This window comes from Felis catus, chromosome A2 (genome assembly GCF_018350175.1).
Source record: "Felis catus isolate Fca126 chromosome A2, F.catus_Fca126_mat1.0, whole genome shotgun sequence".
Classification (NCBI taxonomy): domain Eukaryota; kingdom Metazoa; phylum Chordata; class Mammalia; order Carnivora; family Felidae; genus Felis; species Felis catus.
This window is the reverse complement of record NC_058369.1, coordinates 22242963-22268752: the sequence shown is the minus strand read 5'-3', so window position 1 is coordinate 22268752 and position 25790 is coordinate 22242963. Positions and strand designations below refer to the sequence as shown.

The following is a 25790-nucleotide window of genomic DNA, read 5'->3' as shown; positions in this document are numbered from 1 at the left end:
CTGACCAGGGCAGGCAAAAGGGGCTTCTAAGACTTCTTTTCTCCAGGTGCTTCAGAAACTTCTAGTTTTCACACTACAGTTACTTTTGAATATTGATTTCAAAACTCAGGTTGGCTCCTCTGGGGGTCTTGGGCTCAGCACTGGATGTACAGACCTCCTTAAGCACCGCTTGTGATCGGCTGAGAATTTCACACGGGACTCCCTCATGAAGCAACTTCTCAGCAAAAGTCTACCATTTGTAAGATGTGAAAACACGACCTGTACAGGTACCTCTGTGTACATCTGTATACACTTCCCAGAGATCTTTGAAAGGGGAGAACTCTTTTTCTCAGTGGATAACTACAGTACAGAACAGAAAAGAGATCAAAGAAAAACAAGAATTTCTTAAAGTTCTGGTAGTAAACAGGCATAGGATATTATTATTGTTGTAGTCTTAATAATAAGCAATTATACGTTCAAAGTGCTTTACAATCACTTAGCTATTCCTCACAACAGCCCTGTGAGGTAGGTCGACATTATTACCCCCATTTTACAGATGGGGAAACTGAGGCACAGAGAGGTTAAGTGTCTTGCCCAAGGTCACGCAGCAAGTGAACGCTGGAGCTGGGACTAGAACCCAGGTTCCCTGACTCCCAGTGTCCTTGAAACTAGACCACACTGCTTCCAAAGAGGCATCCCCAGACTGGCTTTGAGCACGAATTAAAGACGGACAATGTTGGATGAGGTTTGGGTGTGGTGGTGTTTCCCGTGGACACGTTAAGATGGAACCTGAGGTGTTACCTGGACTGGTTTGGGCATGCGGGTGTATGTGTTAGTTTAAATGGTGTGTCTGAGCTTCCTGGCCTGCCCACTTCTCACGCATTCTGGACGGGGTCACTGCAGAGAGTGGGGGCCGGAGGGTCAGTAGGTCATGGCGGACTGGCATATAAAAGGAACTCTGTCAGCTCGGCGCCAAGGGGCCTGCCAGTCTTTGGGAGTTCGGACAAACTAGGGACGCAGAACTTTGGAACAAAGTCAGCTGCCCACCTTAGGCAGGTCTGCTTAATCTTTTTATTGTGTTATTTTTTACTGGCCAGCATCAGGAAGTTGTGTTCATTTCATTCTCTGTGGGGCGGCTGCCCCCCTCCTTTGCTCGCTCTCTCTCTCTCTCTCTCTCTCTCTCTCTCTCTTTCCCTTTCTCTGAGTCTCTGCTTGGAGGGGAAAACTGTTAAGCCTTGCACGTTCCCTTTCATGAAAAAGAGCCACCGTGAGCAGCGTCCGCGACAGGAGGCCATGGCTCTGCAGATGAGCCACGGCCCCGCTTCCGCCTTCTGGAGGAGTGCTTTGCTTGGAAGGGGTCTCCCTGGGGCCTTGGGTTTGCTTTTTTTCTGCATTTCTCCCGAAATGCTGTTTCAGTAGAAATAAGCCCACTTGAGACTTTTCCCTTTCAAGGCCTTAGCCACAAACGCCTTCCGACTAACGAGCTTGGTGCTGTAGCTCAGGCAGAAAATTCTAAAGCATCCGTTCAAGCATCTGAAACAAACGAATCAGCCAGTGAAATCTCATCTGTTAGCATCTGTTCTCTTCTTAGATTAAAAAAGAAAAAAAAGAGCCTTTTTTTATGGCTTTAAATGGACTCATGCTTTTAAAAAAAGAAAAATACCTCACTATGTTTTCAACTAAGGTGCCTAGGTAACAGGAGTCTGACACTGCACAGGTTAAGTGTCTGTGGCGTGAGTTCCCCTCTCTTTCTGCACCGAGCCTCCCCAAGGTGACCACGTCAGGGCACACCAGGGACTAAGAGTCACTGGGTTCCCGTGTGCCACCCCCGCGTCCGCTCGACCACCTGCATCCCCATCTGTCGGCTTTCACATAAACCCTAATGACTCCGTTCTTTACAAGCTGGGAATAATGGTGTCCTCCCTCAACCCAACTTCCAACCAGGTGAGGAAGAGACCATCCCGCTTAAGTCTCCCTGTCATTAACGAAGGGCAGGCTCCCATCTGGGATGCCTGGGGGATAAGTCTCCTTGGATCTCACCAGAGTGTCTTTTGCACAAAGGAAATCCTTGAATGTTGAAAGAAAAAGAAATGAACAAAACTTTTCCCACTTTGGGATTTTTTTTCTTTTTTCTTATCCATGAGACACTGGACTAATTCATGTCTGTATCTTGCATGGAAGTCTTCATCTGGAAGGTCTGGTGGGGCTTTACTATTTGAGGGGAGGGGACTGAGCGCTTTCAAGGCTGCAGAGCTGCGTTCCTTTGTTTACTTGCTCTTGGCGGAAACTTGCGGGTCAGTCGGATGCAGCAATAATGGATGAACAGCAGATGTGGGGTCAAACTCAAGTGAATATGGCACATGGGGGGTGGAGGTGTGTGGGGGGAAACAAAAAGGCAGCCTGATGCAGCTTCTCTCCCACCCGCTCTCTTCCCACAGAGGGTGGGAGAGAAGGCTGGCTTTAATGAAGATGGATGGACAGATGGAAACTGCACACTCATTCAGACCACAGAGGCCAGAGGACACCGGGTGCCGAGCTCCTCCCCACACACGGATCCAGGAGCTCAAGCCATTCTCCCTCATGTAGAAGGGGACACCGCAGCGGGTCTGGACAGAGGGAGACCAGACGGAGCCCATGGGGTTGAAAACCACAGTGCATCTGTGTGCCCTTGAGAACCATTCCACGGGGAGCAGAGTGTGTGGACCAGTGGTGATCCCGCTCAGACAGACTGCACTCTACGCAGCACAAGCACGCACATGCCTACGTCCTCCTCCCGCGCTCACACTCCACCTGCCATGAGCAATCCGTCCGTCAGCGTGTGACGCCCGGGCGCGGCGAGAAGCAGCTCATCCTGCTTCTCAGCAGACCACGCCCACGTCCGTGTGCTGGACCTAGGGACACTGTGGGTGCCGCTGTCATTCGACCCTGTGGCCCTAGCTCCACGGCATCACATAATATTTCATCACACAGAGAGGAAGAGCCTCCTTGCGCTTACTAAATGTAGAGTGACAAATCACATTTAAAGCCACTTCTAGGGCAGAGGAGGCCAAAGATGTAATTAGAGTTATCCTTCAAGGAGACACAAATTTTCTATTTTTCATGTTTGCTTCAGAATCCAAAGCACTTTGAGAATTTATCTGTCAAGATCACGAACACAATTTAATTTTCTAGGCTGTGTACTCAACGTAAATTACAGTCATAGCCTCAACTCCAACCAGGTGTAGATGTGCTGGCATTATCATCTAACAGGAAACGTTTGGATTTCGCCAGGGAAATGAAACACTTTCTACAAACAACAAAATGAAAAATGTTTGGGAGAAAAACATTATCACAACACATAACGTAATTGTCTTTTACCCACGACTTATAAACGTAGTTTTAGCATCATTTGAACCTGCAACTTAAAAGACTCAGGGAAGCCCATCCATGAAATGTGATAATTAATTACTCAGCCATGTGTTGTTTTTCAGGTTTTAAAACATCAAGACACTATATCCAGCTACTAGAGCAGGAACTGAAGCCATCTGGTTGCAAAGTCTTGGGGATTCAGGAAAGGGAAAACTCTGTATCCAGGTGACCATCATACATGCCTTCCCCAGAAAACAGAAGCGTCTCATAACATGGACATTACGGTTACTGGAAATTATGGCATAACCATCCATGAAAGAGTATGTTTCCCCCTCCAGAGAAGTCATCAGGTCCTACCAACCCCACCAACTAGAATCTGAGAATAGCAAGCAGTTTCCTACAGGCGGAGGGAACCATGACACTCTAAAATCCAGCCAGTCTAGGTCTCCAGGCCCAAGGCTGTTCAAGGAAGCTCCTTCAGAAACTCGTTCATCACACCTCCTCCTTGCACCCAACCTGGCCACGCTGCTCTCAAGAGCCCACGGATGGACCAGAGGCCCGTTCAAATCTGTAAACACGTCTTTTCCATTTGCTTCATCTCTCTAAGGCTACTTGTGAACTGTGATCACTTTTGAGGACTGGCAGGGCCAGAAGAGAGAGTTTTACTCGCAAACTCCACAGCCTGAGACGGCAGTGGGCCATTGGACTGGGCCTCTGATTCACTGAGCCACCTTTAGGACAGGCGATGAGAGAAACAAAAGACCAGAAACTGTCTTTAGTTGCTTCCCCTAGCTCTGCGGCTGTCTGGGCAGAACAGAGGCTTCCTCATGAATCCTCAAGTCACTGTCACACAAGGTCATCTGCTAACCCAGCATCTGCATGTGCACCACATTTCTTCACTCACGGCCATTCATGCTCCCATTCTCTCTCTCAGTGAGGCCACAGGCCAGCCCTCACCGCACCTCACCGGCACTCTGGACACCAAACAACGCTGGGACCTTCTCCTCGGAAGGGACTGATAGAAGGACTGTTCCACACTGAACCCTGTTAATAACTACACGGCCCAACCTGAGACATGTGATAAGAGGGACATAAAGGTAATTTTAGAGTAAACAAATTAGCAGGAGAAAAACATCCTTGATCTTATTCATGATGGACTTCAAGCACTCAGGGAGCAGAGACGATGGGGCTTTTGATTAGTTTGGACAGGTGTTTCTGACAGCTTGCCAACAGTTCCCTCGTGCCGGTTCTTCATGCCTTGTCATTCCCTCTTCCCCCTGCCTTTCTCCATCGCCAGCACTCACTCACAAGCTTTCCTGCCTCGCCCCTCTTCCTGCAGGCTTCACGGTGACCCCCTTCCTCCACATACCTGCTTCCCATGCCAGAGCTCTGGGATTACCCAGGATTCTACATCCTCAAATGCACGGACCCCTGGCCGGAACCAGAGGTTCTACACTCCGGGAGCCTGGGGCAGGCCGGGGCTGGCATAGGGGGAGGGACCAGAGGCTGGCCTGGGCACAGAGCAGTGTTTGCACAGCGCAGAGAGACAGACACACCGCAACACACGTGCGCGCACACACATATGCACATACACACACATCAGGAGGTGATGGATGTTACTGAAATGGACCGAAAACCAACAAGCAGTGGGGTAAGAAACAAACAGAAACAAAACAAAGCACTTGCGTTCAGATGGAGAGCTGTTTCCGGGGCAGCTAGGGCCTGAGCCCAGGGCCAGGGCTGGGGAGGTGGGTGCCTACCTAAGGTTAATGCCTTTGGAGAAGCCTGGAGGAGACAGGGTGCAAGGCGAGCGCTGGCCCCCCGCCCGCCAGGGCTGTGCCTCTGCCGCTGTCCTGGGGGCCCTGCCACTAGGGCCACGGCAGGTGCGGGCACAACAGAGAAGAAGCAAGGAGAGGGAGGCACTTACCTCGGAGCCCAGAAATGACTAGTCCACATTTTGGGGGGTGTGCGGTATCTCAGTTTAAACAAAATCCTTGTGGCACTGCTCAACCATGAATAGTCAGCTCTCTAGTATTTCAAATAAGCTTGTAAAATCGTTAGTGAAAAGAAAGGGTAACAAAAGGACAATTCACCTGTAGGGCAATGGTGGTGTTCTTCGCAGGGTATTTTCCCACCAGGCCTTGTTCTTTCCGTTTCTTGAATTTCCTAAAGTAGTCCTGTATCAGGAAAGTGGCATAGAACTTCCCCACGGTTACCTCATCATCTAAACGGAGAGACCAGACAGAGCTCTCCCGAATCAGCACATTTGCACCAGGAGCCTAAACTCTCTCGCTCGGGGCCGGGGCTGGGGGGGGGGGGGGGGGGGTGGGACTGTGCTCAAGGCACTGAGCTCTGGGCTTAGACACGGGAGACTAAATCTAGCAAAAAGCAAGGTTTTGCAAAGCAGTTAAGGCTCAAAATTAGAGTCAGTCACACGAACTGATACTCAAAAGTTGCAGAAAACAATATGTTTGTCATGAGTTTATTAGAGCAGCGTATTAGTAACACTATGAAGTGCTGTCTTGGTTATTTACTTAAAATAAAAATTACAAAACAAAAAGAGGCTTCCTGGGTCCTATTTTCACCCCTGTGCATAGGGATTTGCATGTGTAATTACCATGAACACCGAGGGCAATTAAGCACCCAAATCCCGATGCCTGGAGATAAAGACAGAGACCTCAGAAAGTGACAGACAAGCTTGGAAGAGGAGGAAGGTTCAGGAAAGTGGCTGCAAACCCAGATTTTCACGTGCCCCCGTGACTGTTCCAATAGCCTCCATATGCCATTTCTGCGTTTGTAACCCAGAGCTGCTTGTTTTCGGCACAGCGAGCGACAGCTCCAACTAACCTTGGAGTTGAGCTTATTTCTGCTTTAATGGGAAACAACTCCAGCACGTACCGCTGGGGGCTGGAACTCTGCTGAGCATTTTAAAGGTGATGCATGAGGCAGAATAGAGGCGCTGGCTGTCTCACGGTAAACCACGTCGGTGGTGCAGGTGTGCCTGGGGGTGTCGGCCAGCCTCGCTCTCCCTGGGGTGCACGCTCCCAGATCTGCAGTGGCTCCTAGGCAAGAAGCTTAGGGCCCCAGGGCTTGTAGAGGCCGAGAGGAGGACGGGCTGCCGGCCCTCAGGCCTTAGGACAGCTGAACTTGCACCCAGGCCACCTTCCCCTCACAAGAGTCGCGTGTTGATCTGGGGCAAGGGGCTTGTGGAGCTGTGAACACCACAGGAGATGAAGCCCCGAAGCACTCGGCCTCCTGCCTGGGCTGGAGGACAGTGAGCTGGCAGCCTGCTGACAATGGCATCCACTGCAATGATGGTGGAACATGATGGGTTAGGGGTCACTGGGACCCTCTGTATTCACTAATGCATCTGGGTGGGGTTCATTTGTGCCCAGGTGGGACGTGTCCCCATCTGGACACCACTAGTGTCCTGCCAGAAGCCACTCAGCGTTACTGAGTAAGAAGATGCCTTGGGGAGGCCGGCCTTGAGAAGTGTGCTGCCTTCCTCCCAAACCTCAGCCAAGAAGTCCTGGACTGGGGCAGGGGTCACCAAAGTGACCAAGGCTTTGGGTAGCTTGTAAAAACATGTCCTACATCAGTCTCAGGCTGGTCCAAATGGCCTAATGATGTACTGTCCATGGGCAAGGAGGCCAAGAGGTGAACAGACCGTTCAGGTCTCAGGACTTCAGCCCTGCTTTGCTCCTAAGCCACTCCACATTTTGCCCAGGATGCATCTGGAATACTGGTTCTAGCTGCTGTTACTCTGGGGCACCCATGCTCCCAGAGGAACTCCATGTGGGTCTCATGGCCTCTTCACGACAGCTCTGAGATGGGGGACCTGTTGGTCCCTCCGACAGGCGGGGTGGGGCTGAAGGACTTGTCTTGGCCAGTGCAACTGGGATGTGAGCCCAGGGCAGCAGGCCTCCCAAGCCCGAGCTCCCCTCCTCGTTACCCCCTCAGGGATGGCCCAGCTCTGGCCACACAGAGGGACTTCTTTGGGGCTGCCTCCCCCAGAGTATGTCTCTGTACCGAGCTGCGTTCCGCGGGCGGCTCACAGCTGCCAGCAGACAACCCCGAAAGCCCAGGAAGACTCTGCCTACCGTACTACAGCTGTCCCCTGCAGCCCATGGTGTCACGTCTTCTCCGTGGGCTCCCAGAAAAAACACACTGGGTCTGCAGAAGGCCCACCTCATTCCATACTGGGACGTTTCCTGAAAATACAGGCCTAACCCTCTTCTCCCTGGAGCCGAAATGGCCCAGGGGGCTCCTGAGGCCCAGGGGGCTCTCCCGGCCCAGAACCGGGGGCAACAGGGGGCTCAGCGCAGACTATGGTTCTGCCCGAGCGGCCGCTCCAGAGCACAGGCAGGCCCACCACTTGGCCTTCTCCACTGAGATGCTAAGTTAATTGAGGCTGGGCTGAGGATGAGCTCTCAAGAACAGAAAAAGTCAAAGCTACAGCAGGTTAGAAAAGGAAGGGACAGAAGGAACGGATGCAGTGAGGCCATCCGGGCTCAGGCCTGGAGAGAAAGAGATGGGGTCAGCTTTTTGCACTCTTCGGGGCAAAGGAGCCGGAGATCCAGGTCAAGGAGTAGAGGCCCAAAGGCAAGGACAGCCTCTGGGAGGAGAGGGGACTTCTAAAGAAAGGGCAAAGAGCCATGAAATGGCAGAAGACTAAAGAGCAGAGCAGAGAGAGAACATGAGCAAGATGCAGAGATGGGCAAGGAGACCACTTAGCCCAGATGGTAGAGAGAACGGATGGGCTGTGCCTGCAGCCACAGGCCCCTGCACTGTTCCTCCGAGGCTGGCCCCTGGATGTCACCTCCTTCTCAAGCTTGTGATGGCCTGGGGGCCACCTCACACCCCCTGGGCTACAAAGCCCTGCTGTCACCAGTCCTGTAAGGGGCTCCCTGAGCACCCCACATGGGCCGGTCCCAGGCGCCAGGAGCAGCCAGCCTGGCGGGGTCTGCTGCTCCGACCGGGTTACAGCCTGAGCCCCGTGGCCCTGGGGATCTATCCGTCTGCTGGCCCAGAGGGCTGGCCCGACATTCCCATTTTCCAAGGGTGCCATGATGTGGGTGAGTCTGGGAACCCCTGGTCTACTGGAAGAGAAAAGAAAAAACAAAGAGCCAAGTGGCAAACGCAGGCACTAAACCCTGCCCTGACTTCATTCAGAGTTTGTCCCCCGATGCCTGAGAGGCACTGCCTCGTGAACCTCTTCAGCGCAGTAGCACTTATCTGAGATTGGGCCTGGGTGAGCACCACCCCAGGAGCATATCAATGATGGGAGCCCCACGGCATTCTACCTCCTGCCAAGGCCCCACTGCCTTCTTCTTGGGTTCCACCAAGCCCCCTGCTGCCATTCTGGAAGAGGGTAACACCTGTCATCCTGAACCCCGATCTTTTCTGAGAAATAGAGAGAAAAGGCCAGGCCCAGTTATTGAGCCAAGAAAGCGGAGGGATATTTAGCCTCTGTTGGCAGTCTAGCAGGGCTAAAAGTTGACCTGTTTTTCAGAGGAAGGGTGCTTACAGGGTGAGCCAAACTCTAGACCTTCTCTTTCTGGTATAATTAAGAGAAATAAAGCTTCACAGTGATGTGAACACGCTCGCCAAGATGTCGGGGTGAGACTGGTTTGTGAAGAAGGCGGCGTGTGGACAGAGGTGAGGTGAGGCGGGGAGGGCCTGCCGGCCCTGGGAGGAGGGTTTACTCGGAGGGGCGCAGCCGCTATTCTGAAGCATGCATCTGTGTTTCAGAAACATCGTAGGGGAATACGGCTGCCAAGAGATAACCCTGATTCCATGCCACCACCCTAAAACAGAATTGCTTCAGAATATTCTGAAAGACTGAGACTTGAAAGGAATGGAGGCTGCAGAAAAAGCTCAAGCACATCGTTACAACAATTTTAAGAAAGCAATTTATCTAAGCCATGCGAGCACTGGGTGCAGCAGCTGCGAGGAAAAGAACGAAAACCAAAGAGTCGTTTTAAATGTGCAGTATCCGTTCTCCTGTGGGGAGCCAGCGTTCTCTACGTGGGAGTGTGGGGGGTTGTTGTTGTTGTTGTTGTTGTTCTTTGGTGTTTGGGGGGTTTTGCTTGTTGGTTTTTTTGCCTTTCTCATTTCTTTGGGGCCATCATCCCCTGCTCTGAGCAGGTGGCTCCACCAGCTACTGGGGACTCCGTCCGGTGGCAAAAGCTCACACTGCTCTGGCTTCATGCAGAGGGCCAGAGCGGGCCACCATGCTCCTGTCTCTCTCTCTCTGCCACCCAAGAGCCAGAATTGTCACGTCAGAGAGAGAGGCCTTGGCCATGTCCTGGCCCAGGGTCCTGGGTCGGCTTCTAGGCCTGAGCCAGGACCAACCTGGAAAGCTGCAGGAGAGGTGACGCTAGAAAAGTTCAGTTGGTCGTAAAGCAAAATGGTGCTCACAATGGGCCCAGGGCTGGGGACGGCTAGAATGTGGGTGTGGTGGCACTAAGCCCACGGATGCTGCACCTTTAAAACTGAAAACGAAATAGTCACAAAACAACCACCTCCACGTCTAAGTCCGGTGTACTTAAACAAAAAATGGAAAAACAGCATATATATTATATATATGTGTATCATATATATATATACATCTGAAAAAGTTTAGTCAGTTATTTTATGACAAATAACAAAAGGAAATAAGCATGCCTGTTAGTTCTGTCTCTAAACTCCAGTTGAAGGGACATTCTGGGTAATTACGATGGTAAATTCAGTCTGGAGAAGAACATTTCAAAAATATCATTTTCTGAAAGCTATCTATTTCTTCTGAAACCTTTTCAACAGTATGTTGAAAGATAAGTGGAAACTAGTTTTAAATATTTCATTTTGGTTGAGAAAATATAAGCTTTCCGTTTTGCAACCGTAATCTCATTCCCCAACGGTAAGCCCTCCACCGAGAAAACCCCTGCTCCAGCCATCTGAGTCTTGGGTTTCCTTCCCACTGAAGCCTCTCTTTTTCTGGAATGGTCCTCCTGTTACCCCAAATCATGACACCAAAAGGCCAAAGAGCCTTCTTTAGCTGTGGGCCTGAATGCTCTAGCGGATACATAAAGCATTCTGCAAACACCCTGTGGGCTTGCTGGAGATAACTTTCATTAAAACCAATGTGTTGGCCAAGAACTACTTAGGAAAGAGATTGCACTGACCACCAGCTGGAGGGACAACTTGGTCAAGCAGTTTCATGCTGGTTTTCTTCCAGATTTTCTTTATCACAGCTCGGAGCTCTTCATTAGCTTGTTCCAGGTTCCCTGAATCCAGAAAGCAAGAGGGGAAAACAAGCCTTGTGTCTCTTAGCCAGCTCTCCTGTCTGATCCCACCGAGGCTGCCTCCCTCCCAGCCTGGCCTGGGGCACACCCCTCGGATGGGGCGGGGCTCTCGTCTCCCCAGGGCTCTCCAAGTGGGGGTCACAGGCAAATGGTGGGAACCACTGTGGAACCACTGTTCCACAGTGGGAACAACCACGTTTTATTTCGGAATTCAAGGTCTATGCAGTCTGATCTGTCCTACCCTCCCACAGCCAAGACCCACCCCTTCCTTCCCACCGCCTCCAGCTACAATGTCTTCTCCTTCTCAGCTGCCTGTTCTAAACCCTGCCTCCATCCTTAAAGATCAGACTAAATTTCCCCCAAATGAGACTCTTGCAATCCCTACTGCATGTACTCGTCAGCACCACAGAATCCTGGTCTTTCATTATATGGGCTGATGCCTGTCTCCTCCACTAACCTGTCAGTACCTAAGACCACCCTGCCTTCCGCATCGCTCGGAGACACTGGCTGGGGCCAGCTATGGGTGTGCACCCTGCAAGGGGTACCTGGGAGCTTGGAGAGACTGGCTTTGTGGAGAGGTTCGCCTAGCACTCTGGGGCTGCCAGAAAACAGCCGTCTGCAGACTGTAGGCGTGCCTTGCTGGCCACTCTTCCTTCTGGTCCAGGGTGTCAACAACTGGGTCCTTCACAGCCTCCAGCCTCCCACCTCCTGGTCACTCCTCAACTTGCTTTCTGTCCCATCTCTGGAGTCATCACCGAGCCGACCCCAATGGCCATGCTCCAGGGCTGGGTGTGGCCATGAAGACCACTCTGGTTTGGTCTCAGCTAGGGAGAGGCTCCTTTGAACAGTCCCCAGGTGCCAGCTCTGTGCCCACCCCGCAGAGGGGCTCCCGCAGGTCTCCTCTCATCTCATCCTCAGGACTTCTGATGGAGGTGTATTTCTTTTCAATAGAGAAAGGAGCTACAGCTCAGCACGGTGGAGTCCCTCTCTGAAGATCACACAGTAGGAAGGGACAGCTGGAGTGAATGTATTTGTGACGGTCCTGTCTCTGCCCTAACCTCCCGTTTCTTCTGCTCTGTAGCAAGCAGTGGCAGAGGCAGGGGTCACCTCAAAACTCTCGGGGACAAAGTGAAGCATAAAGGCAGGCGGGAAGGGATGGGGAAGGCAGGGACAGCCAGCTGGCTCAGCACTCACCACCCCCTCCCCAGGGGAAGGCCCAGACAGGACAAGGAAAGGCCTAGATGGGAGAACCCAATGTGGGGTATGGCGTCCCTCGCTCATGTACCACCTGTCCTGTCCCGGAGATGCTCACCTTCCGTCTTGATTTTAAGAGCCGTCCGAACCAAAGCAAACAGAGTTGCATTAAACATGACTGTCCCATCACTGTTGAGAGGCATGTTCATGGCAACTAGTCTCTGTAAACAGAAAGAAGTTTCTCAACAGAAGGCAAATGATGGAGGATGACCACGTCCCTTGACGGTGTTTATTCTCAGTTTATCCCTCACCTTCTTTCCAGTCGACATGTAGTTCAATTCAACAACTCGCTGGGAGAGTACCCACCATCTGTGGGGACCCTGGAGCTGACACAGATCAAAGCTTTATCATGAAATGCAAATGCTGGCACTAAATGGTGTGCTTTGCTTGTTTTTAAGCCCCACTGTTTAATCACCTCACTGTTCAAGTCTTCTTCTCTCCCCTTCTGCTAAGCGGCCATCCCTGCGTCCTGGGGTCGGGCCTCCCTTCAGGGCACGTCCTTAAGGCTGTCATGAGGGGTGAAATAATACACCAGGTACAACCAGCCAGGCACAGGGCTTGGGACTTGGGTCCTCACTGTTCCTAGCACAGGGAGTGTCCTTCAGGGAACCCTGCCCCGTGGGGCTGTCATGTAGTGCTTCCTGTGAGTCCTCGCGGTGGCTCTGTCTGGTCTTCCAGGGCAGGACCCCCACCTCCTGTTCCTCTTCCCGCTCCTGGTCCCTTGAACACCAGCCCTGAGAGCTGGGGAGGGGACTTGAGTGAGTGACACCCTCTCTGGGCCCCAGTTACCTCCCCTGCAAATGCAGGTGGCACGCCTAGCTGGGATTAAGGGAGATCATGGATGCTAAGATTTCGGGGGACGCCTGGCACGTGGTCAGAGCTGAGTTAAGTGCTACTTGTAATTGTTAATAGTTCCAAACTTCTTATTTTTGGCTGGCAAGCCATCCTAAGAGATTTGTAACAATTTTTCTCTTCCCTATTAGCAGCCTGGAATCTTGTGTTCACGTGACTCATCCCACCTAAATTTCTAGCCCTGAGACGAACCATGTCTGTCTCCAAAACTAGCACTGGCAGCCAGGATGGCTAGCATGTGCATTTGCTTTTCCCAGAAAGTTTCTGAATCGGCAAAATGGACCACTTTGTGCCTCAAGGATACTTAGATCCTTTATGTAAAAAGGTCTGGAAACGTAAACACAAAACGGCAGCCATGAGCTGGAACCCATCTTGTTCTTGGAAAGCAGAAAAGAGGCTGGTACTGGAAAATTTAAGAAAAAAAAGTCAACTTCGGTGGCTTATTCTCTGTACCTACATCCGGAGTCCAGGCTACAGAGAAGCAAAGACAGTGGCAAAGATCCCAAGGACTTGCCAACAAGGGTTTCTGGACTTTCAGGGCAGGGAACAAAGAGTTTTTCTCCAAAGATTTTTTGAAAGCCTAAGATGCAGTGTAGACCCCACTCTGTTACAGTGGGTTCTGTCTAGAGCTGGCCCCGCAACCCTGGAGCAGTAAAACCCCCGATCCCAGAAGCACCTCAGACCTGCAGGGAGAGGGCCCAGCTGTCGTGTGGACTGGCTGGATTTCTAGGGGCAGAGTCGCAGTTTCCATCTCCTTCAGAAAGGAGAATTCTCTTCTGTTGCTACTGCTACACTGACTCAAAGCGGTTCCCTGTGAGCTCTAAGGAAGGAGAACAAATCTCAGTTGGGGCTCACAGACAGCTTGGTATGGTGTGAAAACTACAGGGATGGGGTGGGGATCTGGACCCATCCCCGAGAGGCCACTGCTGATGCACGGCCCATGGGGACAGGTGCTCTGGCAGCAGAGGGGCACGCCACCACGATCATGGTCACTCAAGCGAGTAAATAAATGTTCAGGGCACCAAGTCTTCTCCATTCTACTTCCCAAGGAGAGCTTCGGTCGGCCGTACCCTCCTCTACCCCACCTCCACTGCCCTCGCTCTGGCTCCTGTCGCTTTACATGGAGACTCCAGCAGCTCTCAGGGAGGTCCCCCGCCTCGGTTCACTCTCCCGTCGCCAAGAGGCCACTTTCCACCGTGAAAGTCCACCCGTGCTTCTTTCACGGGACTCGGCGTGGCATGGGAGGCTCCTTGGAGCTGTGCTCGGCTTGTGCCTGCAGTCCTCTGCCATTTCCTCTTATGTTCTAGGCACACCAGTGACTCTCCGTTTGCCAACATGGTGACCGTTCCCCTGCCTCTGCATCTGAGCTCTCTGTGTTCCCTTTCTGCAATGCCCTTCCTGCTCCCACAAACTCCCACTTCTCTCCTTCTGGACCTGACACAAATGTCACCTTCCCCTCCACCCACCCAGTGACAAATTACTTAACTCCCTTTCTATTCTTCCTGTCGCTGACAGGGTGTCTTAAGAGTTACCAATGTGATAGCTCCTCAGGACAGGAACCACATATTATTTATCTCTGCAGCCCCAGCACGTCTGATGTAAGGCTGGCAGAATGTTACTTAACGTTTGTTGAATGAAGCAGGGAGTCCCTGCAGAGAGGCCATCAGACACGCAGACAGGACACTTACCTTACAGGCTACTCTGTGTGGGCATAATTTCCCAAACCCCAGGGGAGGCTGGATTCTGCGGAGCAGAGTGACCACATCAAGGTGCTTGATCCTTCCCCTGGAGACAAAGTACAGCAGGAGGTCCAGGGAAGCGTTGGCTGGCCTGAGCTCTCAGCCCATCCTGCCTTCCACAGAAATCATGGCCAACGTTCCAGAAACAGCCCACACAAATCACACGGAACCCTTTTCAACTTACTTTGCCTCAGGGTCATATTCTGACCATATTCTTTTGAATTCATCCAAATGGTGAGGCCCCAGAATAGACCAGTCCCGGGTCAGATAATCAAAGTTGTCCATGATGACAGCTACAAACAGGTTGATGATCTGAAAAAGCAAATCAGAGGCAAAGAAGCTGCAGCTGTCATAGTGGAATGGCTAGGGTTAGACCTTAGTAAGGGCCTCCTAATTATAAGGGTCATGAAACGTTTGGAACCCATTTTTCTACGAGAGGCAGTAAAAACTTTCTTTCTGGAAAATGTTTAAGAAAAAGGCAGGCTTCCAGCTTTCCAAAATGACTTTGGTATAGTCCCGGGGGAGGCAGGGGGCTGTATTATCCTGCCTTTTTGAAGCACATTCATTGCCACCAAATAACTCGCACTGTTAGGTCACTGCTACCTGCAGTGGCTTTGAAACTTTTTATAAAGACACCAGCAGCCCTAAGAAGCTTGGTGAGTGTCCCAAGCCTGTTAGTGAGCCTCAAGCCCCTGTTTACAACCAAGGTGATGGTTATGCACCTGGTGAAGCAAAACCTCCAACTGCCAAATGAAGCCTAGAGTGCTCATCAACATACAATGCCCATAGCAGGGGTGCCTGGGTGGCTCTGTTGGTTAAACGGCCGACTTTGGCTTAGGTCGTAATCTCCGAGGCCCATGGGTTCATGTCCCATGTTGGGCTTTGAGCTGACAGCTCGGAGCCTGCAGCCTGCTTCAGATTCTGTGTCTCCCCTCACCGCCCCCCCACTCTGTCCCTCCCCCACTCGTACTCTCACTCTTTCAAAAATAAATATAACATTAAAAAAAATTAAAAAAAAATACCCCACAGCAATTCGATGGGGACAATATTCATGATCTGAATCCCAAATGCTATACAAGCACCTGTCAATTGAGAAAGGGAGCTCTCGTGATCACCCACCAGAAATGCGCAGAGCATGTAAAAACTGATGAAATAAACAATGGCGAAGTTGCTTCCACACGTGTACTCCTCCCCGGGGCTGTAATCCGACTCGGGGTCACAGAGCTTCCCCGGGAGGCAGGCCAGCATGATCTCCTGCCAGGCTTCCCCTGTGGCACACCTTGTTTAGATTAACAAGAGAAAGGACTTTAGCAGAAGAAGAAGGGATTTGAAGCTTAGACCTTTCCGAAATTTTTAAGAATTTTTTTAAAAACAAAAGTTTTAAGTAGAGCAAAATCTAAGTAATTTGGGGGAGAGGGCACTTCAGATTAGTGAAAATTCTTAAATTGAAATTCCTACTTATTTTCAAATGCAACGTCTCTGAGTCCACAGAGGCCCTGCTACAGCTCCCTTTGGTTTAAAACAATCATTTGAAGGGTGCCTGGGTGGCTCAGTTGGTTAAGCATCTGATTTTGGCTCAGGTCATGACCTCATGGTTCCTGGGTTCGAGCCCCCTGTCAGGCTCTGTGCTGACAGCTCAGAGCCTGGAGCCTGCTTCAGATTCTGTGTCTGCCCCTCTCCCACTCGTGCTCTGTGTCTTTCTCAAAAATAAACATTAAAAAGTAAAAAAATCATTGGATACATGCACATCAATTCTTTTTGCATAAACAGATGTTTGTTTTTGTGTCTTCTCTTCTTTAAATGCTCATGTTCCAATCTTTAAATAATTATTAATTATGTTTTAATGACTTAACACCTGACTTGAGTAGATACCCATTCAATTTTGTTGGAAACAAAGAACTGGAAACCACCCAACTGGCAAATGACTTGCTATTCAATCACTAGAATCATTAGAAAGTACGTGTATAACTTCTAGAAAGTTCTTTCACCTCAAAGCACCTTGTTCACAAAGTTCACTGGGGTTAAAAACAATCCTATAAAATCTGAAATTGTGTATGTTCCCCACTGGCTGTGTAAAGGTCTCTCTGTTCCTGCTAAATTTCATGGTTGTATTTAGACACATGCTCCCATGTGTCAGCATATAACCTACCATTTTCCTGGTGGCAGTAGAAGACCTACTAACTTACAAAGGGATAACTCTTAAGCCAGCCATGGTCTGAATGACCACAGCAATTTTCACCATCCAGAAAAGTTCCTCTGTGACTGACATGCCAGCGTCTCTGTTCAAGAATTCAAAACAAATACAAAAAGCCACCATGATCAACCAGGAAAGGCCCCGCAAAACACATGTCCCGTGTCACACTGGAGCCTGGAGCCTGGAGAGAGATGCGCCTCGTGGGATGAAGTCACCTGAAGAGTAGCAGCACTGCCTGGGGAAAGGTCTGGAAATTGTTGTTCCTGTTGATCTGGTTGTTATCTCTCATAGCAACCTTCCCAAACATCTAGGTGGAAAAATTTTTAGGGAAATAAAGATTTTGTCAAACAAACAAACAAAAAACCCCCACAATTATCCCTCCCCCGCAAAAAACTATCCAAAAAGCAGATTCCACATGTGAATTTAGAACTAACACGAGTTTGATCAACACCCACTAGGGCTTTCTCACGGTGCTTGGGCACTTCATTCACTCAACAAACATGCCAGGCAGGGTGCTAACCACGGGTGGCGTGGTGCTGAAGTCAGGCACACCCTCACATCAGGGAGTAACTACCAGGAAATCAGACAGACAGCCCCCACCCCCGAGGACAGCTGGGATGATCCAGATGGACAAGGAAGCACATAATGTATCTGAGGCCTCTGGAGCAGTGACATTTAGGCCCAGAACTGAAGGAAAAGTAGAGGCTGGTCAGGTGACGAGGAGGACTCAGTGTTCAGGCAGAGGAAGCATGGCCTGTGAAGGAGCAGAGGCAACACGGCCCCGGAGCTCCAGGAAATGAAAAGAACATGAGTGTACACAGACAAAAGATCGGGCTGCAGACAAGCGTGGGGCTGGTGAGCTGCGGAAAGGAGGGCAGCCTCTACTTGAAGGGCCAGGGGAAGTCAGCTGTGGAACTTGGAGGAGCAGGCCAGTTTAGAAGAGTGTGATGCCCGGCAAAGCCTCCCAAGTGAACCGGTGACGGAACGTGCAATATGCAGTGTGCAGTTTCCTGAGACCGCTCTCGTTCTGTGGGAGGACACCAGGTCATCGAAGACCCTTCAGGGCACACAGCATCCCATGCTGAGCTGCAGGTGCTCAACTGTGTCAACTCTATGTTCATAACTCCCAATAAGATCCCTAGCGAACTGCCAATGTTCCTATGCCTTCAGATAAGTAAGCACAGCCACCTCTCTGCTCTGGAGTCCCCCACCTCTTTGACACTCACATCCCTCTTATCTGAAAGACAGCATCCAAGCCAGCAGAGAATGTGGCAGAGAAACCCCCCAGGGGGTCCAGCAGGCTGTGCTCCATCCCCCTCTCCTCCTGGAGGCTGCACCTACTCCACTGGGGCTCAGCAGGGAATGAAGCCCCAATCCCTTTCCTCCACTCCAGGAGAAGCAGGGAACAATCCTGTGGCACCTCAGTCATGGTCACAGAAAGGCCTGGTTTCATGCTTCTTTTTTAAAGGGGGTGCTACCGATGCCAACTAATGGTTCCAGTTCAGCCCCAGCCCCAGCATCTGGGAGCCGCCGGTCTCAAGTAAAAATCTCACTTGGTTGCGATAAAACCTAACTTTCCGGACTATAAACAGCCTTCTGTATCACTAATATCTCCTTAGTTACATCAGTACAGAAACTAGAACAACTACAGCTTTTTTTAAGTGCTGCATTTCCTGTTGCTAAACCAACTGTGGGTTTTCTCAATCAGTTGAGTCTCCCAGGACTCAGAGTGGGGGGTGAAGAGTACCACTAAACCCAGCCTTCCTTGGCATATCCCTACCTCTGCTGGCTCCTGAGCCTGGCTCTCCCTGGCACAGGTGCTTTCCTGTGGAGTGCTCTCCTACAGAGCCACGTCCTTCTCATCTCCACGTGTCTTCAGTAGCCAAGGCGTTTGGCTGGAAAATCACAACCCTGTCTTTCCATTCTGCCTGGCCAAGGCAATCTTGCCACAGATTTGGGGCTACCCAGAGAAGGGGAAGCTAGGGGAAAGTGGCTGGTGCTTACCTGCATGCCAATAACCGCGTAGATGAAGAATAGCATGGCTATGAGGAGGGCGACATAGGGCAGTGCCTGGAAGAGAGGAAGCCTTTGGCTCAGTACCAGCTTCTTGTGTCCCCCTCCACCCCCCGTGACTGCTCAGGTGCAGAATGAAGACCCAACACAGGGTCACATGCTTCTCTTTTCCAGGTTGTGTTGAAAGGATGCCAACAGTGAACAACGACTTTTTAAACCACAGCCCAGCACGATGATTTCAGTCCCGAGGGCACCATCCATCTGTACGCCTAGTGTCATGAAGCTACAGGCAGAAGTGCTTTCCACCATCATTAACAGTGTGCCCTGATCCGAAACAGTGTCAACGCAGACACATCACCCTCACAACAACGTTTACATCCGTCATTAGATTCCTTTGTGAAATTACCATAAGTGATCAAACCATTCCAGAAAACTGGATGTTTGGATTGCTTCCACTTTCTTTTGTGGGCATGTTTGGGGTGGGGGCGAGGGGCTACTGTAGATCACGTTGCAGAGGAACATCTTTATGCAAAATCTCCCATGTCTGCTGAAGTATTTCTTTAAGGGGAGGTCTTAGGAATGACACTGCTGGGGCAGAGGAGAAGAACCCCTTTCCAGATGCTGCTATAGAAAGCAAGATAGCTTTCTTAAAATGAACACCTCCTGAAGGAACCAGAGTTGGGGGTTGGGTCAGGGAAGAAAAGGAGCTAGCCGGGTGGTGGCCAAACCTGGGTTCTCCTTAGGACTGAACATTAAATACACATATATGTGTCGGGTCCTTCAATCCATAATCTTCACCTGCTTTTCTACATCATGTTGTGTGACAGGAGATATCTGTGCACGTGGCACGCCTCCAGGCAGAGGCCGGGTTGTTGAGCTCAATGCCAAGCACACATGCTTAAAGCATCCGCTTTCCCTTTTACTCAAAAAAGACCACCAGAAAGCCAGCGGCTATAAGCTCCCTGACCTGTGCCAGCTCTGGATCTGTGACTGCCAACTGCTGATCAGAGCCCCGCAGAGTTAGTTCCAGGCTTTCCTCACCACACCTACACGCATTTTCTTCCTAGATGACGGAGTCTTTCAGAATTCCTTTGGCACCGTTTCTCAGTTTTTGTGAACTACCACCCTGTGAAATGAATTTATCTACAGCGACCAAATCTTTAAAAAGGAAAACTTTAATAATTTCTTGAAAAGCGAGGATGACACGATTACGTAAAACTATTCCATTTTTTTACAGCAGTTCGTTCTCAGACTTTGGTACTTTATATTAATAACAAACATCTGGGATTTTGTCTCTTACCGAGACCAAGGCTCCCGTGAGGCCCCACTTGCTCTCTCTCAGAGCTTCGTGCCTGGTTCTTCCTACAACCTCATTTCCCCTGCCAGGATTTGGAATTTTCCTTCTTTGAGTTTTTAGATCTACCCCCTTCCCCAGATGCCATCCCTTCCCTTTATGTGTTAAAATCCCACCCACTGCAGAAAAATGCTATGTGGGATGTTAACCGGTGTTACTTCTCAATGTGAATGTTTATTACTTTCAAACTAAAGATAGTCAAACAAAGAAAGATTCATGATTTGCACATAGCTATGGATCCCCTACATAGGTGAATCTTTTTGATGAGAATCTGTACCCTGTCCTCAGTTAATTCCATCTAGAAGACTAGAACGTCTGGGATGGAGTACTAGACAGTACCGGAGAAGCCGGGTCCTGATTGAGGAATAGACTAGAACCAGCCTGCACCAGCCTGGAGAGTCACAGATGACAAGGGAGGCTTGGCTTATGCCCAAATGTCCTCAACGCTCTGATCCTTCCAGGCACTGGGTAACACATTGCTCCGTGATGGTGTGCCGGCCCGGGTGAAGGGGTCTCTGATTCATGTGTAGACCGGCCAACAGATAGGACCATGGCAGCCCAAGAAGCTGTCCTGGCAGGAGGCTGTTAGGTTTGCAGGGGTCACCTGGGACGTGCCCTCTCTCAGATGTCACCATTCACCACTGGGTATCCCAGGGAGGACTGAGGGGCTTCGAGGCTCCCCATCCCTACTAGTCTTAGAAAGGTTACACCTGTCCTCAGCTGTGGGTCCTTACTGCCTTTGGTTTCCTCTTAGCAAGTGATCCTGTTTGATTCACTGAGTCCAGCTGGGTCAGGTGCCTTCCACATTCCACTCCCTCTATCGACTCAGGGGATCCCAGTGGCCATGCCGAAGGGAGTCCCGGTCCTCCATGACAGAGGATGCTCACTGGTTCACATGTGGTCTTCAGGAGCAACAGATAAGCCCCTTGTGGGGCTCTTACCTGAAAGGACTTTATAAAAGTCCACAGCAGTGTCCGGATGCCTTCCCCCCTGCTGAGAAGCTTCACCAACCGCATCACTCGGAAAAGACGGAAAAAGGTGATGGAGATTCTATTGCTCTCTTCAGAGTTCTGAAGGGTTATCATGGAGAGGTCAAACCCAATGCAAAGTAGAACATGCAACACTTTCAGAAAAACAGCAACAGAGGCAAACAAAGGTGACAGAGGTAAGAGTTGAAGATGTGTTTCTAGGGCCTTTTCACCTTAAAAAGCATGATATGAAAGGAAGAGTTACATGCTAACAACACAGGGCTTGGAAAACCGCGTCCACACAGCACATGCATGCCCACGTGGTCTAGTGTGTTAAGAGGAGAACGCCGGGCTGGCCAAGAGTACTGGACACTGATGATGAATGCAAACCACTGCAGACACTGTTCTGGAAGGACAATCATGGAGAATACAGAAACACTAGTGGAAAACTCAGCATGGTCAAGGAAAAGGCCCAGCCCCGGGGGGACTCATCACTGATCTTACCCCGGGTGTAGCGGTGGGGACAGGGACATTGTCACTTTCAGTTGGCTTTAAGAAATCAAAGATTGAAAATGTATTAATGAATGGAAAGGAAGCAGTGGTTCAGAAGGATGGGCCCCTCCCCCCTTTATAACAATGTGTGGTTAATGTCCCAGGACAATGCAGCTGCTCCCTCCCTGAGAAGATGCCAGGGGCTCTGCCTGGACCCGGACTTGAGGGTGGGCAGCCTCGGACACAGGCTCAGACACGCTACTTTCTAATTCACATCCTGGGACACAATGCACCAAGGTGGGCGGGCATCCAGTGAAAGAGAACACTACAGGACCTCAGTTGCTCCCAAAGACAGAAATGCGCGGTGGGACCCTGCATCTCACGGGCAGGCTAGTTCTCTTGGCCGAGGCTGGGTTGTGGGTCCAGGGAACGAACTGCTCTTCAGGCCACCCCTAGCCCCGAGGAACAGAATGAGGCTACTGAACGGGGCAGGGAGACTGGCACCTGCCTGTGGCCCACACACCTCCTGGGCCACGTGCCTGGGCAAGGTGTCCTACAGCCCTTGTGGTGGAGGTGAGCAAACCAAGTCAGTGTGGGTGGGAGAGGGGCTTTAATGCCCAGCCTACAGCCCAGACTGCTGGCAGAGAGGACGGCGCTCAGCACCGTGTGACTCCTGGGAAGCAGCAGCATGGGACCAGCCCGCCCTGAGCTTCCATACTTCCACCTCATCCGAGGTCTGGCTGGGTGCCTCTCACTCGGGCCCCAGGGGGCTGAACCACAGGGCTCGCCACCCAGTGGACACCTGCCTCTTCTTCAGGTTGGGGGCCCCCTGAGGGTGGGACCTTGCTTCACTCCACTTGGTGCCCTGCATGAGGCACTTACTCATTAGATGTTCAGTAAGTGTTTAGGAGAGTGGAAAGAGGTCGTAAGCAAGCTCTTCCGGACGTCGGGAGGCGCCATGAAATTAAACAGAAGACTGAGCAAGAGATAGGAACAGCCTCTCTGTTCCCTTTAGGAGGGTCAGCTCCACGGAAGCAGCTGGTCTACCTGGTAACTGGCAAAGGAATGAGCCTCTTCTGGTTGGGGGCCCGGGCTGCTGAGTATTTACCAGGGTTTCCAGGGAGCCTTCTGCATGGTGTGTCTGCACAGCTAAGGTACATATGCACACACATAGATGTGCACACAAATCTGAGGGAGGGGTTCTCCTCCCTGGGGATACAGGGAAAGTAAGGGCTCCGTTCTGGAATCTCACTCTTATTAACAGCTGCCTCCTGAGACCAAATACAAAAATCACAGAAAACAAGAGTTGGGCATGTCACATCACTACTGAAATTCAGCAGTGTGACAACAAGCCCAGGACTGACAGGTTCTGAAAGGGTGGAAAGGGGGTTCCTGGTTCACCTGGGATGCTCAGAATGCAAACTCTCCAATGGCACAGTCCAAGCCCCTGTCACTGTTTCTATTTTCCTCTTTTCTCTCACCTCAAGACAAAGAACATCCCCTTAAAGGGACAGATGATGGTTTTTAACTTCTGACTTTAACAAATGAAGGAATTCGTTTTCCAAACCTCTGTCTCCCAACCCCATCTCCCTCAGGGTTGTCAGCACGAGGCTTGGGTCGCACCCATGCAGCCAGAGTGCAAGGGCATGAGTATAAGGGTGTGTGCAAGCATGCACACCCCTGCCTGCCTGTGCTCAAGGGGGCCAGAGGGTGCACAAGAGAGAGCACTCTACAGTTATACTTTGGAGATGTCCGACCTGCAAGAATAAGAGGTCTGTTGGTCGGGGAAGACACTCTCTGGCTACGACCTGGCCACAGCCCCTTCTGCCTGTCCTCCACATCCCGTTCCAAGTCGGATGGACCTCTCACCGCCCCCTCCCCCTCACAATGTGGGAAGTTAGCAGCCAAACTGACTTTTGAGAGGGACATCTCTTTTCCAACTGATATCTTTGAAGTATGGCAAATCTTAGACTAGGAACTTGAAACCCTGGATATCCTTTTAAAAAAAGGAAAACAAAGAGGAGGACAAGACAGCATTTGTGGAGGGACAGGTCAGCACAACATGCAGCAAGGGCAGAGACAACAAACAGCACAGCAATCCACGTGCACCCCCAGCGCAGCCTGCGACACCTTCTCCTGCGCTCAGCGCCACGCCGGCCAGGGGGCACAGGTGCAGGGGAGGACGCTGCTGGCCGCACCGGGGGACGGTGCAAGTTGCCAAAATATCTTACGGATTGGAAGGACCCTAAAGATGGCTTTGCCCAAACTACAAATGCCAGCCAGATGCAAAGGGCGGGCCAGCTCTCCACCCTGGGCTGCACATTCCAACTGCCTGGGGGTCTTTGACAGAATCTACTGCCTGGGTTCCACTCCAAAGATTCTTCTCTAATTGGGCTGGGGTGTGCCGGGGCTTTAGGAATTTTAAAAGCTCCCAGGTGGGCGCCTGGGTGGCTCAGTCAGTTGGGCATCCGACTTCAGCTCAGGTCATGATCTCACACTCCGTGAGTTCGAGCCCCACGTCAGGCTTTGTGCTGACAGCTCAGGGCCTGGAGTCTGCTTTGGATTCTGTGTCTCCCTCTCTCTCTGCCCCTCCCCTGCTCATGCTCTGTCTCTCTCTGTCTCAAAAATAAATAAATACACTAAAAAAAATAAAGAAAGAAAAGCTGCCAGGTGATTCTAAGGCCCTGCTAGAGGGGAATGGCAGTCCTAGGCCAGGGTAAAGCTGGGCTCTCTTCAGATGGTCACTCACACCAGCAAATTCCTTTAAGGTGTGGATTGGCCATACCGAGTGGGGCCCCTAGAAAAGCCCACTTAGGCCATTACAGCTGAGCAGTGGGTTCTACTCGAGTTGATGAGGGTTCAGTACTCTAACAATGTAAACAGGTTAGAATGCATCCCCATCTTTCCCCTGGGGGTGGGGGGTGGGGGCTCGGAAACAGCAGGCTGTGAAGTGTGCGGTGGGAACGTGGGTGAGCTGACTCTCTATGCGATTCCAGAATCAATGACAGGATGCTCTCAGAGGCTGAAAGTGGAAAAGAGCTCACTCCCTGGGGAGTTTTCCAAAACCAATCGCCGGGGCTGCATGGCCGGTCCTCACAGAGGGGACTGCGGTGCCACCCCTGGCCTTGGGCTAGTGGGCCTGGGCAGCTCCTTCTAACCATGAGGTGCCAGTGTCTTCATCTGGGAGCCCCACAGAGAGACTGCCCTCAGCCCCAGGTGGCCAAACCATATGCAGGGGCCCAGAAATCTCTGTAGATCCCTGGGAGCTCTCCTGACATTCCCTCCAGCCTCTTCACACAGGAAGACCAGTGAAAGGCTCTTGAGAGGCAGGGCCAGGGCCAGCCCCCAGCAACTATAGGAACCAAACAAGCCCTGAGTTTCCCAAGTGCAACAAAGATCAGTCTGCACTTGCTGTATGAATTCCCATCTTTTCCTGGTAAGGCTGAGATGACGTGGTTTTCCAATTCAGACAGGAAGCAAACCGGCATCCCAGAACCAGTTAACTCAAGGCATCCCACTCTTTGCAGGGGATGGGATGGGGAACTTCCCTCTGGCTACTTCTGACTGGGCACATAACACTGCTGGGAGAGGCAGCTTCTGTATATGGGAATGCTGAGTCTGTGAAATCAGTGACCTGGCCCCTGGAAAAGGGCTGGCTTCTGGAATGGAGAGCTGAACAACCAGAAGCTGAGCACAGCTGTTGGTCACCTGGTCCAAACTGGGTACCTGACAGGTCAGGGACAACTGTTGGGTCCCTGGGAGTACGCTCCCTACTGACTTTTCACATGTTCTTCAGTAAGTGAGAACAAGGCAGTCACGGTTTCTGCACAAATATTTTGCCTCTCCAGCAATAACAACAGTGGGAAAAGACTCCGTGCTGGCAACAGCCACTGCCCGGGTTAAGGAGAATGGGGTGCTCTGTCATTTCCCCATTCAAGGCACCAACAGGCATCTGAGGGGGAGCAAAAGCAAGCCTACCAGTCGCCATCTGACATTTTAGCAGCTTGGTGATGTTACGACCAGATGTGATAAAGACAAGTCTTCGAGAGCCATCAGACCATGGTCAGAGCAGGGTAGGGTATGTGGGGCGGGGGCAGCAGGAGAGGGCTGGGTAAGCATCAAGCAGGACAACAGAAAGGGCCATCCAAAATGTTTTTGCAAACAGTGTAAGCACGAGCTAGGTTTCTCATTTGCGGGCCAGATCAATCATTCTCGAGGACTACGTTGGCAAGTCACAGAGCCAAGCGTGACTGACCAAGACGGCCCTGGCCCAGACCCCAGCTGGAGATTGGACACAGGGGAAAGGAAACAATT

General features: G+C 51.2%; 1 protein-coding gene across 12 annotated transcripts in view; it reads right to left on the bottom strand.

Annotated features, from left to right (window-relative positions):
- The window catches only part of CACNA1D (calcium voltage-gated channel subunit alpha1 D), a 429655-nt gene that overhangs the window by 17359 nt on the left and 386506 nt on the right, over positions 1–25790 (bottom strand). For 7 of the 12 annotated variants that reach the window (XM_045051390.1, XM_045051417.1, XM_045051474.1 and 4 more), the window contains 9 exons: positions 20958–21086; positions 18654–18719; positions 16865–16956; positions 15575–15734; positions 14640–14767; positions 14405–14501; positions 11923–12025; positions 10491–10592; positions 5421–5551 (listed from right to left, as the gene is read on the bottom strand). In XM_045051390.1, the coding sequence (XP_044907325.1) occupies positions 5421–5551; positions 10491–10592; positions 11923–12025; positions 14405–14501; positions 14640–14767; positions 15575–15734; positions 16865–16956; positions 18654–18719; positions 20958–21086 (1008 nt within the window). Of the gene's footprint in view, positions 1–5420; positions 5552–10490; positions 10593–11922; positions 12026–14404; positions 14502–14639; positions 14768–15574; positions 15735–16864; positions 16957–18653; positions 18720–20957; positions 21087–21488; positions 21534–25790 lie in introns of all 12 variants that reach the window. The other 5 variants (XM_045051405.1, XM_045051395.1, XM_019822894.3 and 2 more) reach the window with 1 other exon arrangement.